Below are 17,264 nucleotides of genomic sequence, written 5' to 3'. Positions count from 1 at the left end.
AAGCACAGTGCACTCATGTGGCCTCCTCACATTCCACCTTATGGCTGAGGCAGCATCATCTGCCTCCCCAAGAGCTGCCAACTTGCCCTGCAGCTGCACTTGCTCATGCCCATCTCCCCACATCAAGCACCCTGTGGCCAAGTGCCCCACCATAGTTCATGGCCCCCTGCCAGCAGGCCAGACCCCCTGATGTTTTCAGCAAAATCTGTCCTGGGAAATACCAACCAAAGGTGTTTGAGACCTCTTCACGCTGCTGCTCCACAGAAGGTTCCCGTGATTTAATTTTATTCTTGATTTTCTTCCTCTTTTTCTTTTTCACACCCTGCACTGGAGAGAGAAATACAACATTTCAGGCACCACACCTGAATGAGGATGCCTTTGTCTCCAAACAACCTGAGGGGACTGCTGGTGGCAGGTCCACAGCTGTTCATCGCCTCAGTGCACCATCCCCTGTGGAGAAGCTCAGAGATGTCTCTCCTCTTCCCCTTCTCTTTTCTCTTCCTCCTGTGACCTCACTCTGCTCTCATCTGGCCTGCGAGCAAATCTAATGGAGGTGGCAGGGACCAGTGGCCCTGCACTCTGCCATGTTGCCAAGTCCCAAAGCCTGCCAGTAGGGTGGCTCTGGGGGTCCTGACATGCTGGTGTCTGCAGTGATGGCAGCCCCCCAGAGCCCTCTCTTACCTGGGTGGGGGGCAGCTATCCTGGTGGGCACAGGCTCCTCCTGCCCTACCCTGTTGTGGAGCAGCAGCCCCCCGGCAGTCCCTGCATGGTTGTCACCCCCTCCTCCTGGTCCCTCCGGCTCATCAGCTGGGCTTGGCTGTCCCAAGCCCTTCTTCTTCGCTTTCACTTTCCTCTTCCTCCTCCTCGGGCCCTTAGTGCTCTCCTCCTGGACAGGGGAAGGCGGATGAGAGGAAGGTGATGGAACCCTCCTTCCGTCCCGTCCCATCCCATCCCGTCCCATCCCATCCCATCCCATCCCATCCTATGCCGAGGGTCTCACTCACTCACCAAGGGCAGGAGATGGCAGACAGGGCGCAACGGCCGGCTATCCCCGTTCTTCCTCGCATCCTCTCGAGCATGCTCCCCGTCGGGCGGCCGGTTCCTGGGACAAGAGCACAGCGGGCTCCAGGATGAGCGCTATACGGGAAGGGTGGGCACGGGTACACGCACCTACGGAGCCTCTCACGCACCTGCGGGCGGCCCTCGGGGCGGGCGTTGTCGGGGCGTCGGGTGGCGGGTCCGGGTCGGCGGCGGCGCGGAGGAGCCAGCGCAGACCCTGCAGGGTGGCACGGGCCGGGCCGGTGGGGGTGCCTCTCTTGGCGACATAGGGCTCCTGCGGGCGGGCGGGAGGTCAGCCCGAGGAGCGGGGAGCGCAGCTCCGCAAGGAGCGGGGAGCGGAGCCAGCCCCGCACTCACGATGCGGCAGGGCGAGCGGTTCTCGTTGACCAGACTCTCCAGGCACAGCCGCTCGATCACCTCGCAGGGCAACAGCGCGGCCGCCACGTCTTGCTTGTTGGCCAGCCTGGGGCATGGAGAGAGTGGAGCGTGGCCGTCAACCCGCCTCTGGGCGCCTCGCTGCGTGACGGCAGGGGTGGCTGGGTGCTTTCACACAGTTTGGCTGCGATTAGCTGAAGCATTGACCCAGTCCTTGCCTGGCACTGTAGCCCCCTCCCCAGTTTTTCTCCAGCGATGCTCATATCTCCCAAGCATCAAGGGGGTCCTCATGTCCCAGCATCCCCAACAGCTCCCTGGGCACCACATCCCCGCAGCAGACCATGCACTTGCAACCCAGAACTCCAGTAACCGGTTCCCACGTCCTCCCTCACCCCAAGCCTCGCACGTCACATCCCGTTGACCCAGCCTTACAGTAAGAGGGGCTTCCCGGAGATATCGGGATGGCTCAGGACGCGGCTCAGGACCTTGCGGACCTCTTCCATCCGCGACAGGTCACTGGAGTCCAGGACGAAGATGAGCCCGTGGGCCCCGCTGTAGTGGTTGCGCCAGGCACTGCGGGACCGCTGCCCCCCGGGCAGGTCCACCAGCGTCACCTCGAACCTCTCCACCCGCAGGCGGGTCTGGCCGGGCTGGGCGTCGGGCAGCACCTCAGCGCCCAGCACTGTGTGGGGAGAGGGCAGAGAGCTGGCACAGGAGCCTGGGAGCTCCCCTGTGGCATGTGCCTCCTCCTCCCCCAGCCACAACCCTGCTCCCACTCCCAGGGCTGCCCGGGCACAGCTGGTGCCCTGTACAACTCCCCAGAACAGCGGCTGTATTTTAGGGATCTCAGTCCTTCAAGACTTGGGCACTTGGTTAAAAAGGACCATAAAGCTGCTGCTGCCAGCCAAGGCCAGCTTTGGGGCTGTGCTGATCCTCACCTCTCTCTATGTCCATGATGACAGAGGTTTTCCCTGCATTGTCCAGCCCCGCAACAAGGAGGGTCACCTTTCTGCAGAGTGACAACAGCAGATGAGCATCCCAGAGAAAGGCTGTGCTCCCTGGAAAGCTGTGACCACCAGAGGCCCCCAGGCTCCTACACAAGGGCCCCTGCCTATGGCAGCTGCACTTCAGCTAAGAGAGGGACGGAATTGTGACACAGGCTTTGACTGAGCTGGGGGCAAGTGCAAGGACAGTTCCCAGTGGCTGGGACAGGGTAATAACAGGCACAAGTGCCTGGATCTACCCCACCACCTTGGGACAGCCACACTGCAGAGCCTTCAAGGTGGTTTCTATGGCAAGGATATATTTTCATATCATACAGGATTAAGGAATGGTGTACACAGGCCAACATGACTCTTCCTTGTATGCAGTCAATTATTATTGTTTCTTTGGCAGTAAGTTACGAGTATACACAGCTAGGGAGAGGTAGCAAGAACATTTTTTGCAAGCTTTTGCCTGAACTCAGGTGGTTTCTGCTGTTGCCAAACAGTCCTGTTTGATCTCCAGCAATGTGCTCCACCACAGCCACACAAAGAAAGTTTTCCCTGTTTTTGACAAGCTACAGTCATCATTTGCAGTATTGTTTTCTTCCTTAAATATACAGACCAGGCTGTGTGGGTGGCACAGCTCCACCTCCAGCCTTACAGCAGGTAAGGTGTCCTCTCTTCAGGGAGAGGACCATAAAACCCCCTTACAGTGCTGTCCCAGAGTAATTAATCCATGTCTCCCGACACACAGACACAGCAGGTGTTTCAGTGCATCCACCCCAGCTTTTTCAGGGAGCTGCTCACTTTGCATGGGGGAAATCCTGCTGGGACCATTCCCTGCATATGCTCCCCTGCCCAGCGGTCTTCCCTGCCTGCCAGCTCCTGCCTGCTAGGGGGACAGCGAGGACAAGTGTGTGCCTTGCTCAGCAGTTTGGGGACAGTTCCTACAATGGGGACCACTCTCACCCTGTTACAGTCCTGGTGCCTTCACCACTGATAAATGCACAGATAAAAGTTGTGCCCTCCAGGAGCTCTGAGGAGCCCGCACAGTGACCTACCTGATGGGCTCCTGTATGGCCTGCAGCCAAGACCAGCAGTGCGAGAAGAGGTGGAACATGCTCTGCAGCCCAGTGTGGAGAGGTGGCCTCTCTTTGGCACCTACAAAGCAAGCAGCCCAGCGTCTCCCTGTGCTTTCTTCTCCTGCCTGTGCTCTCTCCCCATGGCTGGGAGCATCTCATCCTGTGATGTCTTGTCCCACGGCCCAGCAATGCTGCCACCTCCAGCCTAGTCCACACAAAACAAGCCTGGGGATAAAATCCATCCCTGTGGGCAATACCCCATGGGCACAGACCTGCTGGTCTGCCCCTGCCCTGACAGCCCCTCACATCACAGAGGTGCCAGTCAGCTTCTCACCTGCTTGTTCCCACCACACAGCCCCTGCTCACATCCTCTTTGCGTAGTAGCTGCTTAAATCTAATCTGGATTTACATTACTTACTCCTGCAGGCTCCTTAATCCTGGTGGGTCGGCCCAGGCCAGTGGCCGCTGGGACGTGGTATGTCATGGGGCCGCTCACTGTGCTGAGCAGTGCATCACCCACCCTGCTGCATTCTTGTGGTGCTGGCAGCCTTGTGCCTCCATCACCAGTGTAAATGACTTGTAGTGGGGACATCTGACGGCCTATGGTGGGGGTTCCAGCTGAATTAATTCCCCTTCTAAGGAACAGCATTCCTGGCTCCTTGTTGCCTAATCTCTGTGTGGATGTTTCTCTGTAGCCCCTGGAAGGAGCACCCACTTCATGGTGTGCACAGAATTGGTACCTACTCAGGGCCCACTCTGAGCCTGGCCGGAGGACATCACTGCTCACTGCTTGTATTTCATGGCCCAACAAGGCAATGCCTGAGTGACAGCAGGTCCTTCACTGCTTGGGATAGAAACACTGGCCAGCCCTAGAGAAGCAGTGGAGACCCACAGACAACGGAGCAGGAAGTGGAGGAAAAAAGCCCCAGTTCCTTGATCTGCAACTCTGAAGTTCTTATCTTGCTTCTCAGGTTTCCTGCTGCTTTTCCCAGCAGGAGCTGCCCTCCCTGGCATGCTGCCGCTGTTGCTGTTGTGTGTGGAGGAGAAGAAATCACACAGGAATGTCTGAGCTGCAGGAGATCTGGGTGAGGGAAGTGGAGTCCAGAAGGACAAGCATGTGAGATCCTTTAAAAATCATACTGTGGAGCAAACAGAGAGTCCACTGCCTCACACCAGTCCATGCTAAACCAACCAGCATCAGCAGCACTACCTTGACCAGCAGAGCCCCACCCATGAGCCAAAGATGCTGAGATGTTGCTTGGCATTCAGGACGGCCCCAGGCATGCAAGCCCAAGTTGGGCACAGCCCCATGCCCCTCTCCCCAGCCACTCATGGTATTGGGAAGCTCAGCAGCTGCCCTAGGCAAGGGAGGTGCCCCAGAACTGTGCCATGGGCAGGGAGCCACACATAGCTAGTGGTTGATGGAGGAAGTTTCTGTTCTGATATCACAGCCACGTGCCATATTTGGGGTGACTGGTCAACCCTGTGCTGCTGATGGCCTGGCAGTGGCTGCAACTCAACTACTTTAGCCTAACCCAGGGACAGATCCCTGTCCCCAGCCCATTGGCCTTTCCTCGTTGCCAGCAACTGCTGGGACCAGTGTCAGAGGCAGATTCACAAACAGCATGAGGCTGGGATGCCTTTTGCAGAATTAGCTGTACCAGATATGAAATTACTGAAAGTGTCAGTGCCTGCCTCAGTGCTTAAGGGTGGCACTGTGAATGGACAACCTGGCAGGGCACAGGAGGAGGCATGACCACGGGTGCTATAAATAGGGAAGACCCATGTGTCAGGCAGCCCTGGAGGCAGTGGCTCAGGTTCCTGAGGGACAGTAAAAGCTCATCTCCCTCTGGCACCAATGGGTTTCCAGAGATCTCTGAGCACTTGAAGTACTACTGCTTTTAGCACAAGAGCACAAAATCCCTGGTCAAACTGTTGCCAGGGCAGGGAAACACCCAGGAACCTGAGGCAGCTTCAGTTCACATCTTCCAGTGCACACACACCAGGATAAACAGCCAAGAAAACCTCAAAATCCACCCCAAATCTGATGAAACCCACACTCAGCTCTGCAGAGGTGGTGCAAGGACCAAACCTGCACCAATGAGCGTTCTGCTGTGCCTGGGCTCAGGTTACGAGTGGGTGGCTGGCCCTTTGCTCATGCAGCTGACCAGACAAGGTGCAGCTGGAGACCCTGTGCCAGGGCCATTGAGACCCCCCAGGCAGCACCAGTGGGGATCCGCAGCAGCCATTCTTGTTTCCTTGGTGACTGTTGCCAGGTGAGAAACTCTAAGGCAGAATTTATTATCTTGACAGATAGATGAAGATGTTCCTCATTAGAGCTATAACTGGATTGTGCCCAGCACAGTGCTGGGCTGGACGCTCTAGTGCCAACAGGAACCCCTGAGGGAGGGCTGTGCCTGAGGTGCTGGGGCTGCCTGGCCCCTGGCATTGCTCCCCAGAAGGCGGCACATGCTTTGGGACTATTTCTGCCTGCTGGAGTGTTGCAGGAGAGGGAATAAAGTGAAACCACAGGGACCGCGGAGAAGCACAGACGAACATGGGCTGGCGGGCTGCCCTGCCTTGGCTTCCGTAGACCCTGTGAGTACGTGCCCCAACCAGAATTGGGTGCACTGGGAACCCTGCCTGACACCCCTGGGGCAAGGAGCAGCTTGGGGGGGACGGCTGGGGATTTTTCATGTGGGGAATGATGGTTTGCAAGGGAACATGAGGGGCAGCACAGAGCTATAGGGGCTGCCTGCTGCCTTTATGGAAAGTCTTGAGCTGGGGTGACACCAGAGTCAAGCTTTGATGACAAAGATCAAAAAGTCCCAATGGAAATATTAGCAAGCTGTTCTGCTTTGCTTGGAACTGCATCAACTCGGCCCAAAAAGGGATCTGTGGTGGACAAGGTCACACACAGGCTTTGAGGAGAGACTCATCTTTCTATTTAATGTGTTGTAGGAGAGCACACTGAGGTAGGAGATATGCAAACATCTGTGTTGTCCCTTTAAATCCCAGCATGGCACTGGTGGCTAACAACAACCCCGGATCATACCAGGTCCTAAATCCTAAGAGCTAATTACAGATGAACGCCCTGCAGTCAGGCTGGAAAGGCAAGATAATTACAGCCTGTGACACAGAGACCTGTTGGTGAAGAATTGGGGCACCAGGAAGGTTTGCTGGCATGGTACCGGGGATCATGGATACTTTGCATCCCACTGCCAGCAACCATTCCACAAGCTATTTCGGGTAAAGGAGATTGTTTTTCCAGTGCATTCTTTGCTACCCCACACTGGAACCATCACCCTCTGTTGGACGTAGAGGCAGGCAGGAAATGTGCAGGGAGCTGTTTGCTTTTCACCCAATTCCTGGCAGGGTGCTTCCCAGCCAAAGCACACAAATTCCTAGGAGAGGTTTGGATTTGAGCACTCTCTTTGCTCTGCTCCCTGCTGCAAGATAAGCTGCCGGCTTGCTCCTGTGCCATGCACACAGCTCCTGGAAGCTTCTGGGATGGCTACAAGCCCTATACAGGCTCCCGTGGTGGTTTTGCTAACAGCTTTACAGTGTTCCTGCTGCTTTCCTGCATGGGAGATAGGAGAGGGTAAACCACCCCTCCTGCCTGCCAGGGTGCCTGGGCAGGTGCAGGCACATTCTGGCTGGGTTAGAACACTGCCAGGGATGTATACTCTTACAGAAGGTGGGACCTGCAGGGGAATCACTTAATTAAAAGTAATTTTAACCCTTCCTCCCTCGTTTAGAGTTACAGCATTCCTGCTGCCTGAGCTGGGACTGTAGCCAAGGAGGCATAACTTCAAAACATGTATTTATCGCAAAGACATAAATGGACCCAAAGGTAACCCTGCTTTCTTGTTAAAGAACTGAAGCCATGAGGCAGTAGTGACATGGACTGTCTCTGCAGGCAGGCATCCCAGCTCTGGCAGCACTGAGCCCAGTGCCTGGATCCCAGGGGGCTCAACACAGCTTCCACTTAGAGGTTTAGAGATATGAGGTCCTCAGCATATGCATCAGTTTTGCTCCAAGCAGGACCAGAGACCAAAGCTGGATGAGGAACTGGAGCGGTAAAAGCAGTTGCATGATGAAGCAAATGGAATAAATATTTCTCCAGCCAAAAACTAGTCCACAGGCTGCTGGGGCAGGAAAAAATACAGCTGAGTTACTTAGAAAGCAATGCAAAATCCAAACAGTTTAGGCTGTGGAAACCAGTCATTTGCAAAGCTATTTCCAAACTAAGGAAAAAATCCCTGGCTCATGGATTCCTCCACCTGCTGATCAGGGTGGAGTGGCTGCACTGAGAGGGCACAACTGTGTCCGCTGCTCACTGCTGCCAAACTGGGAGGCACTTTGTGATTTCCACTTAATCCAGCACACGGGGCATTTTGGAGACCAATATGTCCCCAGCATTGCTCTGAGTGGCACTAGCTGAATGTTTAACCCCCAGCACAGATTGTGTTCCTGAGGTGGTTTCAGACCTGAAGTGGGGAAGCTTGGCTATCCCCACACCCCGAGCAGCTGCCTCCACCTCTGTGTGCTTGGCTATATTTGGAAAGGCAGCAGCATGCTCTTGGCATGTCCCAACAAGCACCCTGGGAGTGATGTCTGCTCTGGGTCCTAGTGCAGAGAGGAGAGAAAAGGAGAGATTGAAGAGCATGCTGGCATCTCTCTCCACCTGGGCACTTTAAGGGCTCTGGCTTGGAGCTCTCTGTCTTTTCCAAACAGCTTTTCTCTTCTCCTTTTACAGGAGCTGAGCTGCCAGACAGGCATGTGTAAAGCCAACACTGCTATTTTGAGAGTGAGAACTTGTGAGGGAGCCTGCTCTCACCCCACATACAGTCCTGGCTCCCACACACAAATGCCTTGGTACATCCGCAGGCGTCCAAGGGGCTGGAAAAGCTGCACAGCAAACCCTGCATTTCCCATGGCTGGCGGCCACCACTGCCACTGCCCTTTGTGCAAAGTGTGTTGTGTGAACACTGGGATTAAAAAAAATAATAAAGGCTGGGATTAAGATATTAATGAAGCTGGGAAGCTCTCCAAGGCAGGGCAGGCCCTTGTGGAGACAAGAGAATTGACATCCACGCATGGTAGTGGGACTCAGGCTAGTGCCTTGGGCATCCTCAGGTAGTGGGAGACTCCTGAATGCTGATGCCTGTAGCAAGATATGGGGAGGGGACTCAGGTGACACTGTGCCACCCTTGTGCAGAGAAAACTTCTCCTTCCCACTTCCTGTTTTTTCCTGTTCGAGCTCCTGACAGTGAGGTCTGGAAAAGACATGAGCTTCTGCGAGCTGCTGTAACAGAAGTAACCTGCATTCCAGCTAAACTCCTCAATTTTCTAAGTGGTCCTAGAGATCATAGAATCACAGAATCATTAAGGTTGGGAAAAACCTCTAAGATCATTGAGACCAACAATTAACCCAGCACTTTAAAGTTTACCACTAAACCATATCCCCAAGCACCATGTCTACAGGTTTTTTGAGCACTTTCGGGGATGGTTACTCCACTATTTCCCTGGGTAGCCTGTTCCAACATCTGACCATCCTTTCAGTGAAGAATTATTTCCTAGTATCCAATCTAAATCTCCTCTGGCACTACTTGAGGCTGCTTTTCACTTGTCCTGTATCTTGTTACTTGGGAGAAGAGACTGACCCCAACCTGGCTACGACCTGGCTTCAGGTAGCTGTAGAGAGTGATGAGGTCTCCCTTGAGCCTCCTTTTCTCCAGGCTGAGCACCCACAGCTCCCTCAGCTGCTTTTCATTGGACTAGCCCTCTAGACCCTTCACCAACTCCATTGCCCTTCTCTGGATACACTCCAGCTCCTCAATGTCTTACTTGAAGTGAGGGGCCCAAAACTGAACACAGGATTCAAGGTTCTGCCTCAACAGTGCCCAGTACAGGGGGATGATCATTGCCTTTATCCTGATACAGGATAGGTGATACAGGCAGATGAGAAGCCAGCAGAGTCCCCCTTTGTTTGGAACCTTGGGTTATATCCTGATGGGCACTTCCAGAGAAGTTTCACATCATCTTTGGCATCACTTAATGTCATGAAGCTGAGTCAGGGAAGGTTAAGGTTGGGTAACAGGAAAAGGTTCTTCACCCAGAAAGTGGTCAGGCACTGGAACAGGCTCCCCAGTGAAGTGGTCACAGCACCAAGCCTGACAAAGTTCAAGAAGAGCCAGTGTACTTGGTGATCCTAGTGGGCACCTTCCAACTTAACATATTCTGTGATTCTACTTCACTTCACCACCACCAACCATGGGACTGTTCTGTTCTTGGGAAGGCTCAGAACAAAAGCCAGCCAGCAGTCACCCAGGATCCAGCCACTGTACGTGGGAACAACTTGGTAGGACATCCCCAGCGCCCATACCATCCCTGCTGGCTTGTGGCAGCTCTGGGTCATGCAGGTGCTGTGTGATGGTGGCACCCTGGGGTGTCTGCGCAACCCCAGCCATGCTGGGCTCACAGGCAGAAGTGCAGAGCTGGCAGAGACAGGGAGTGGCAGGGTAGAGGGACAGGATCACTGGCTGATATTCTCTGTGACACAGTTTTTATGGTCTGTCTGCTGTTTACAGCACTGAGCTGTGGACAGGTGGAGTCAGGCTGGAGAGATGACTCACAGTGAGAACAGCATGCTGCCTCTTCGTGCTTGGGTCAGAAAATGGGATAATAACTGGTGTGGAAAGCACTGTGAGGCTTTGCCTCTTCATTCCTCTTGACGGCTGCTGGAGCTTATGGATACAGGACTGGAATTCTTGCTTGCTTAAACAATTGCTCTTAAGTATTTCATCATGAAGCAGGGAAAATTAAAAATACGATGAGTCGAAGTGCAGGCATTGCTAAGCTGAGGGCTTGGTGACCTGCCAGACTTCTGGGGAATGCTTTTAATTTCGGTAAGTGGAAGTTTCATAAATGGTACAAAGGGCACGTCTTTCTTGCTGGTCATATAGAGTTGTGGGTGCAGTTGGCAGCACCACACAATATGCTGTCACAAAGCACCCAGTTGGGCACAGATGCTCCTGTGTAGAGCTCCCAGCCCAGCTGGCTGCTGGATGGTGGCAGGCTTCTGTGTTTTGGACACTTCCCTTCACCCTCTGCACTGCTGGAGATTTTTCTGGAGAGGCTGCTTTCCAAAAACAGCTTGAAAATATGTAACTATCATACCAGAACTAAGCTGTCACATGTAGATCTCTCGTCCTTGCCGGTCAGACCAGTCCCCATGAGCTCATGGGGTTTGTGGTTTCCTGAAGCAGCTGTTCATCCTTGGAAGGAAAAGCCCTGAGCAGCTGCAGGGACAGGGGTTGCTTCTGTGTGGGAAATGCTGTTGCATGAGACACGACCTCCAAGGTCTCAGGTGGTTTTATTCACAGCTCTGTGGCTGATAAGCCTGATAGCATTACCAGGTAATGCTTCCACCCTGGTAACACTCTTGGGAAAAACTCTCGTGCATGGGGTTTGGGAGGTTGTATATTTTTGGCTTGCATGGGGAAAGTGAGTGGACACAGTGTCTGCTGCTAGCATGGGGACCTCCTTGTGAGCTGAACTGATTGCTAAGTGATGGGCATTAAGGACCTTTTAAAAGTTACCTAAAAAATCATGGTCTGCGTAAACCAGGGACAATGGGCCAATGTCAAATACTCTTTGCCTTGTCCCTCTCTCTCAGCCAGCCAGCATGTGCCCAGGCTGGACTGAGGGATCTAGAAGACAGTGGGTGCTTGGACAACACAGTGCATGTGCATCCCTGGCTGTGCCCACACCACTGCTTGTGGGCAGGGCTGGTGCTGGGGGCACTGTGTGTGTTGGGCAGAGCAGGGACCACCACGGCCATCAAGGTGGGGAGCAGCCCACACAGCCTTGTGTTCCCACCACTGTACAGGTGATCAAGGTGGTACAGAGAAGAGGGATGTGAGGCTGAGTGGTGGGCTCAGTGACTAGAGATTTGGCTCTGTCAGCAAGTGTGTATAACCCATCATCTTGAAGGCAGAGTCCTTGAAGGTGATGGGATAAGCACTGTCTAGGACTCAGCATCACCATAGCACTCTCATCTGTAGGCCAAGGTGATCATCACTACATTCTACCTGGAGGCAGCAGCATCCAGGATAGAGGAGCCACATCTCCCCTGTAATGTTCTACCTAAACCTTGATACAGACACCAGCCACCTGCCAGACCCAAAGAGGTGTCCCTGCCACAGCTTGGCTTACAAGATACCAAAGTGTTCTCTCCCTTGGCAACACCCTTCCTCTCACACACTGCCCAACAGAGCACAGGGCCATAGGCTGGTGGGTGCCCTGGCCTGGCTGCACATACCCTTCCCAGGCTGGAGCTAGGGCCGGTCCCCAGAGTTGGGGTCAGCCCCCAGATCTGAGGCAGTAGTGTGTGCAGGCAGCTCTCTGGCAGCTGGCTGCTGCAGGCAGGGTTGGCACCTACACTGGCATCTTCTCCCACCCCACAATGGGACCGTACTGTCCCTGGGGCTGCCAACAATTCTCCCCTGGCACATGTAGGGTGTAGCATGGGGGTTGACAGAACTGTAGCTGGGGGAATGGGAGTTCCAGGGTGGGTGCTGCAAGTCCTGGCCGTGTTCGGGTTGTCCTTGGCTGGGGTTTCCCTGCAGTGATGGGGAATCCTCGGTAGAAGATCCAGGTCAAAGGCAGGGCTATAGGGGCAGGGGCACAGGTGGGGCTGTCCTGGGGCAAGGGGTTCGTAGGGGCTAGGGCACAGCAGCTAGGGGCGGGGGGTCCCAGGACAGGAGGGTGGCGGGCAGGGTGGGGCTGGCATACCTAGAAGGGAGACCCCGGACTGGACAGTCGCGACCCATTGGGGCGGCTCCACCGCGGTGCCGGTGCGGGGCCGCCCGTCGGGGCTCGGTGCGGCGGGGGAGCCCCGCCCCGCCCCGTTCCGCCCCGCAGCGCTGCTCTTCTCTCCGCTGCAGCCCGGGATGGCGCCGCGGCGGGGCTGAGCGCCCGGGCCGGGCTGGGCCGGGCTGGGACAGCCATGGACGGCCCGAGCGAGGGCTGTCCGCCCGCTGCCGCCTCGTCGCGGGCGAAGCTGCCGCTCAGCATCGTCTTCTCGACGGCGCTGTTCTGCGGGGAGGGGGCGGCGGCCACCGTGCTCTGCCTCTCCTACAGCCACTCCGACGACCGCTTCTGGCTGGCGCTCACCATCTTCTTCGTGGTCTGCCCCTCCGTCCTGGTGCAGCTCACCCTCACCTTCGTGCACCGCGACATCAGCCGCGACCGCCCCCTCGTCCTGCTCATGCATCTGCTCCAGCTCGGGCCCATTATCAGGTGAGCGCAGCGGGGGTCGCGGGGACCCCCGGCAGGTACACGGAGACCCTTGGCACGTCCGCGGGCACCTGATGAAAGCGGGAACCTGTGCCGGGCAGGACGGGCGCCTCGGGGGACCGTGTCAGCAGCCATCTGTTCGCGTGCCCGGGGCTGCTGCTGCTCCCGGCCCGAGGGGTCCCTTGCTCGCCCCTCCCTACCTGCTGGACCCCGCTCCGGGCAGGACGTGGCTCCGCTAGCCTGTTGCATCCCCGCTACTGCAAAAGCACTTCTCAGAGTCCTGTCTGCCACCACAGGTACCCCCATCGTCTGGGGTTTGCGATTTCCCCATGCTTAGGAGGGGAGCACATATGGGAATCCTGGCTGGGTGCTCGAGGGCGAATAGCACCAAGGGTCCTGCCCCCAGAGAAGGTCCCGAGGCCTGGAACGGATGGGCTTATGGGACAGGGAGGAGAGAAGCTGGGTGCAGGAGTGGGTCTGGCATGGGAACTGGAGAGTCACTGAACCATGATGGGAAGAGGACAGTGAGCGAGTGGGTATTGCACAAGTTGGAGATGTGCTGATCTCTCAATCCTTGGGAATGCTGCAGTACTTCCCGGGTTGCTGTCACCCTGCCCACCCTTAGCAGTGAGAATGCACACAGGAGGCAAGGCAGAGCCACAATCTCCATGGGACTCCTTCCCCCAAGGGCAGATCAGGAGCCAGTCTTTGGGGCCCACAGAGCTGCCAAAAGACAGTGGCCTGCATCCCACTTCCTTTATCACCAGAAACAAGCAGAGTACTGGAGGCATCCCTGTCACCACATCTCTTTTTTAAAGGTGTCTAAGGGGACCTCACCCCATTGCTGCGAGCCCACAGTGGTCCACAGTGGTGTCATGGGTCTCACCACACTGACCAAGGCTGTCTGAGATGGTTATGGTGGTGCTTGGCTGCTTGCAAGAGGCAGCTGGAGCTGCCGGGAAGAGGCTGCTTCATCTGGCTGCTTGGGCTGGAGATGGAGCCCAGCCTGCCGAGAAGGTCTGGCAGGGCACTGGGGGGAAGCTGAGACTGCTCTTGAAGCCGAACCTTTGGGATGAAACTGTTTTCCTGTTAAGAGTTTGCAATGAGCTATGAGCACTGGCCTGATCTGTCAAGAGAATTTATCCAAAAGCCTCATTCCATTTGGGTCTGATACAGATAAATTTCTGCTGCTCTAATGAGTGCTCATAAATAATGACATCCTGTTGGTCCCAGAGCTAGCTGGTCCCCAGGCATAAGACAAGCCTGTTGGATGAGTCCTCCTCTGACAATTGCCTCTGGTCATGCACGTCCACCTCACGGCTGTGTGTACAGGGACTGGGGGTCCCCCTGCCCTTGCAGTGGGAAGGAGAACTGGAGAAAATCATCCCTGCCCACACGTGAAGGTGCCCCACAGAAAAGGGGCTGCGGAAGTGCTGTCTTATCTGCCCATGTCACACACGGCTTCAGCCTGCACTTCCCTTCCTGCTGTCCCCACCAAGAAGGAAGCGTGGAAGCCTTCTTCTGCTCAAGAGCAGAGATCAAAGGCAATATCAGAGTTTCTCTTGCCTCTGCTTAGAGGAAGATGTTTTTGCCAGTGGGGAAAACAGAGCCCAAGGGTGATTAACACCTTCCTGTAGCTGTAGCTCCCAGGAGAACCACTGTTTCTTTACCCTAGATGCTGCATCTCTTGCAGCAGCTGTTTCACCACTCACTGAGACAATTGTTGCCTCCCTGCCCCGTATGATTCACCCCGAGTGCTGGAGCAGAGAAGCACCCACCAGGCATCCCCATGGTCCTGGTGTTACCCTGCCATTATCCTGCCATCTCAGGGCCAGGAACTGCCCACAGTACTGCTGGACAGTTGCCCAAATCAGTTGGGTTGCACTCAGCAGGAGCAGGGTCTGGCCAGCACCAGGAAAGGTGGGGCTGGAGGTGCCAGGAGTGGGGAGGCTAACAGGGTGACGGCTGGTGGGGTGACAGCTCCTGTGTCCCCACAGGTGCATGGAGGCCCTGCTGGTGTACTGCAAATCAGGGAAGGAGGAGGAGCCCTATGTCACCATCACTCGCAAGAGGCAGCTGCGGAAAGGCTATGAGGTGGAGATGGAGCAGGAGGTGGGCCACTCAGAGCGCCGGCTGGCCACGCACCGCAACGCCTTCAAACGCATGGCAGTCATCCAGGCCTTCCTGGGCTCCACCCCTCAGCTCACTGTCCAGCTCTACATCAGTGTCTTGGAGAAGTACGTCCCTGTCGCCCGAGGTAAGGGTGCCTGGCACGTGGGCCCCACAGGAACCCCACCAGGGCACAGTGGCAGCTCATTAGCTGTGTGTGCCAATGTGGCACCCAAGCAATCCAAATAATAATTTCTGGGGACACAACTGCCACTAGACTCCCTGAAACATGGAGCACAACTCGCAGGGGTTGGGCACTCATCAGCTCTCTGCTTTCTGGCTTGCAGTGAGGCTGAAGACAGTGGGAAGAGTTGGCCATGACTGAAGTCCCAGGCTTTGCTCCCAGCCCCAATGCTTGTGGATATCTGACCTACACACTCATGCCATCCACCCAGAATCCTGTCCCATAAAAGTGTCAGGTCCCTGTCCCAGCCTGCTCCGGTCTCCATTAGTTTTTTTTCCATCTAGCTACAGGCTCTGGCTTCCCTACAGTCCCTCCACTGGATCTTTCTGTACCTTTCCCAACAGCTGGAGCTCCTAGCCCAGCGCTCCCACTCCCAGGCTCCCTTGACTGCTCCCAGGATGTTTATGTGCTTGGGGGTGGATGTGCCTGAGCAAGCTTGTAACTCCCACTTTGGCATGCTACTGAGCTGGGCAGAACTCCTGCTGCCAGCAGCTCCCCCCAAAGCCACCTCATCATGGGGACTGTCACCACCAGCTGTGAGCTGTCCCATCAGTGCTCACACTGAGCCTCCTCCTGCAAGTCCCAAGGTTTGGCACTCTGCACTTTTCATGCAGGATTGGCACCCCATGTTTTCCATTTGGATCTGGCACCTCACACTTTGCACTCCGGGCAGCAGAGAGGCTGGACACACAGCCCAGTCCCTGATGATGCCTGACTCCCTGCTCTCTCCCTCTGCAGCTGTCCTCATGGGCATCTGCCTCGTGTCGGTCACCTATGGAGCGCTCGTCTGCAATGTCCTGGCCATCCAGGTCAAGTATGATGACTACAAGGTCCAGCTGCGACCACTGGCCTTCCTCTGCATCGTGCTGTGGCGCAGCTTGGAGATCTCCACCCGTGTGGCCGTCCTTGTGCTCTTCAGCACGGTCTTCAAGCACTGGATCATCCCCATTGCCCTGGCCAACTTGCTGGTTGTCTTCTTCTTGCCCTGGGTGCAGTTCTGGCGCAGTGGCACCCGCCTGCCTGACAACATCGAGAAGAACTTCAGCCATGTAGGCACGGTGGTGGTGCTTTGTGCCTTCACCCTCCTCTATGCCAGCATCAACATGTTCTGCTGGTCGGCTGTGCAGCTCAAACTGGCCGACCGGGACCTTATTGACAAGTCGCAGAACTGGGGCCGCCTGGCCGTGTACTACACGGCCCGGCTGGCAGAGAACACTGCCCTCATCATCCTCTGGTACTTCTTCAAGACGGATGTCTATGAAAACGTGTGTACCCCACTGCTGGTGGTGCAGCTGCTCCTTGGCTACTGCATGGGCATCTACTTCATGCTCCTCTTCTTCCAGTACCTGCACCCCTGCCGTCAGCTCTTCCGGCACAACGTTGCCGACTTTCTGCACTGTGTCTGCTGCCATCAGCACCCACCAGAGACCCCACTGTGCCTCGAGGCACCCTTTGAGCCCGGTGTGAGGCACAGTATTGTCTGAGGCACAGCCAGCACCTCTCTCCTCCAGCTGACTGCTGGCATGGGGATGGGCAGCACTGGGCTGCACTGGCAGCCAGAGGATGCTCATGGCACAAGCCAGGCACTGCCTGGTCCTGCAGTGACAGGAGGTCCCAGTGTGTCTTCACAGTGGCAGAGGGACAGGAGTGTGCTCACCTGCCCAGGACCTTACATAAGGACATGAAGGAGGGTTGATTTGAGTTTGATAGAGGAAAGGATTTTTTTGCAATCGGTGTGGTGAGGAACTGGCACAGGTTGCCCAGACAGATGGTGGACATTCCATTCCTGAAAACATTCAAGGCCAGGTTGGATGAGGCTCTGAGCAACCTGGTCTAGGTGAAGATGTCCCTGCTTATGGCAGGGAAGTTGGACTAGGTTGCCTTTAGAGGTCCCTTCAAACCCAAACTATTCTGTGATTCTACAGCTCAAGGATTTGTGGGGTGCTGCTGCAAGCTGGTTGCCGTCCAGTGCACAGCCCCTGGGGTGCCCCTTCACCCCCACCTGCTGCTAGGATGCATGCAGTTACCTCAGGCCATGGGTGCCACTGGGACTGTTCTAAGCAGTAAAGAAACTTTGCTGTGACTGCATGTCTGGGTGCTGGCAGTGAC

The 17,264-nt window shown here is 55.8% G+C and overlaps 2 protein-coding genes across 3 annotated transcripts; one reads left to right on the top strand and one right to left on the bottom strand.

Annotated features, from left to right (window-relative positions):
- Positions 1-996: 996 nt before the first annotated feature.
- ARL13A (ARF like GTPase 13A) lies at positions 997-3,983 on the bottom strand. Its single transcript, XM_071569717.1, has 7 exons — positions 3,918-3,983; positions 3,479-3,498; positions 2,373-2,443; positions 1,867-2,116; positions 1,417-1,522; positions 1,191-1,333; positions 997-1,102 (listed from the first exon to the last, which is right to left on the bottom strand). The coding sequence occupies exons 1-7, from the start codon at positions 3,981-3,983 to the stop codon at positions 997-999; spliced, it is 762 nt and encodes a 253-aa protein (XP_071425818.1).
- A 1,668-nt stretch (positions 3,984-5,651) lies between these two features.
- Positions 5,652-17,243, top strand: XKRX (XK related X-linked). 2 transcript variants are annotated; one of them, XM_071569309.1, is made up of 4 exons: positions 5,652-5,775; positions 12,451-12,805; positions 14,800-15,059; positions 15,894-17,243. In XM_071569309.1, the coding sequence occupies exons 2-4, from the start codon at positions 12,513-12,515 to the stop codon at positions 16,637-16,639; spliced, it is 1,299 nt and encodes a 432-aa protein (XP_071425410.1). In that variant the 5' UTR covers positions 5,652-5,775; positions 12,451-12,512; the 3' UTR covers positions 16,640-17,243. The 2 variants fall into 2 exon arrangements, with proteins under 2 accessions (XP_071425410.1, XP_071425409.1); XM_071569308.1 differs by lacking the exon at positions 5,652-5,775 and adding an exon at positions 5,824-6,097.
- The last annotated feature ends 21 nt before the right edge of the window (positions 17,244-17,264 follow it).

The sequence above is a fragment of the Pithys albifrons genome, chromosome 14, assembly GCF_047495875.1.
Source record: "Pithys albifrons albifrons isolate INPA30051 chromosome 14, PitAlb_v1, whole genome shotgun sequence".
Lineage (NCBI taxonomy): Eukaryota > Metazoa > Chordata > Aves > Passeriformes > Thamnophilidae > Pithys > Pithys albifrons.
This window is presented reverse-complemented; position numbering and strand designations above follow the sequence as displayed.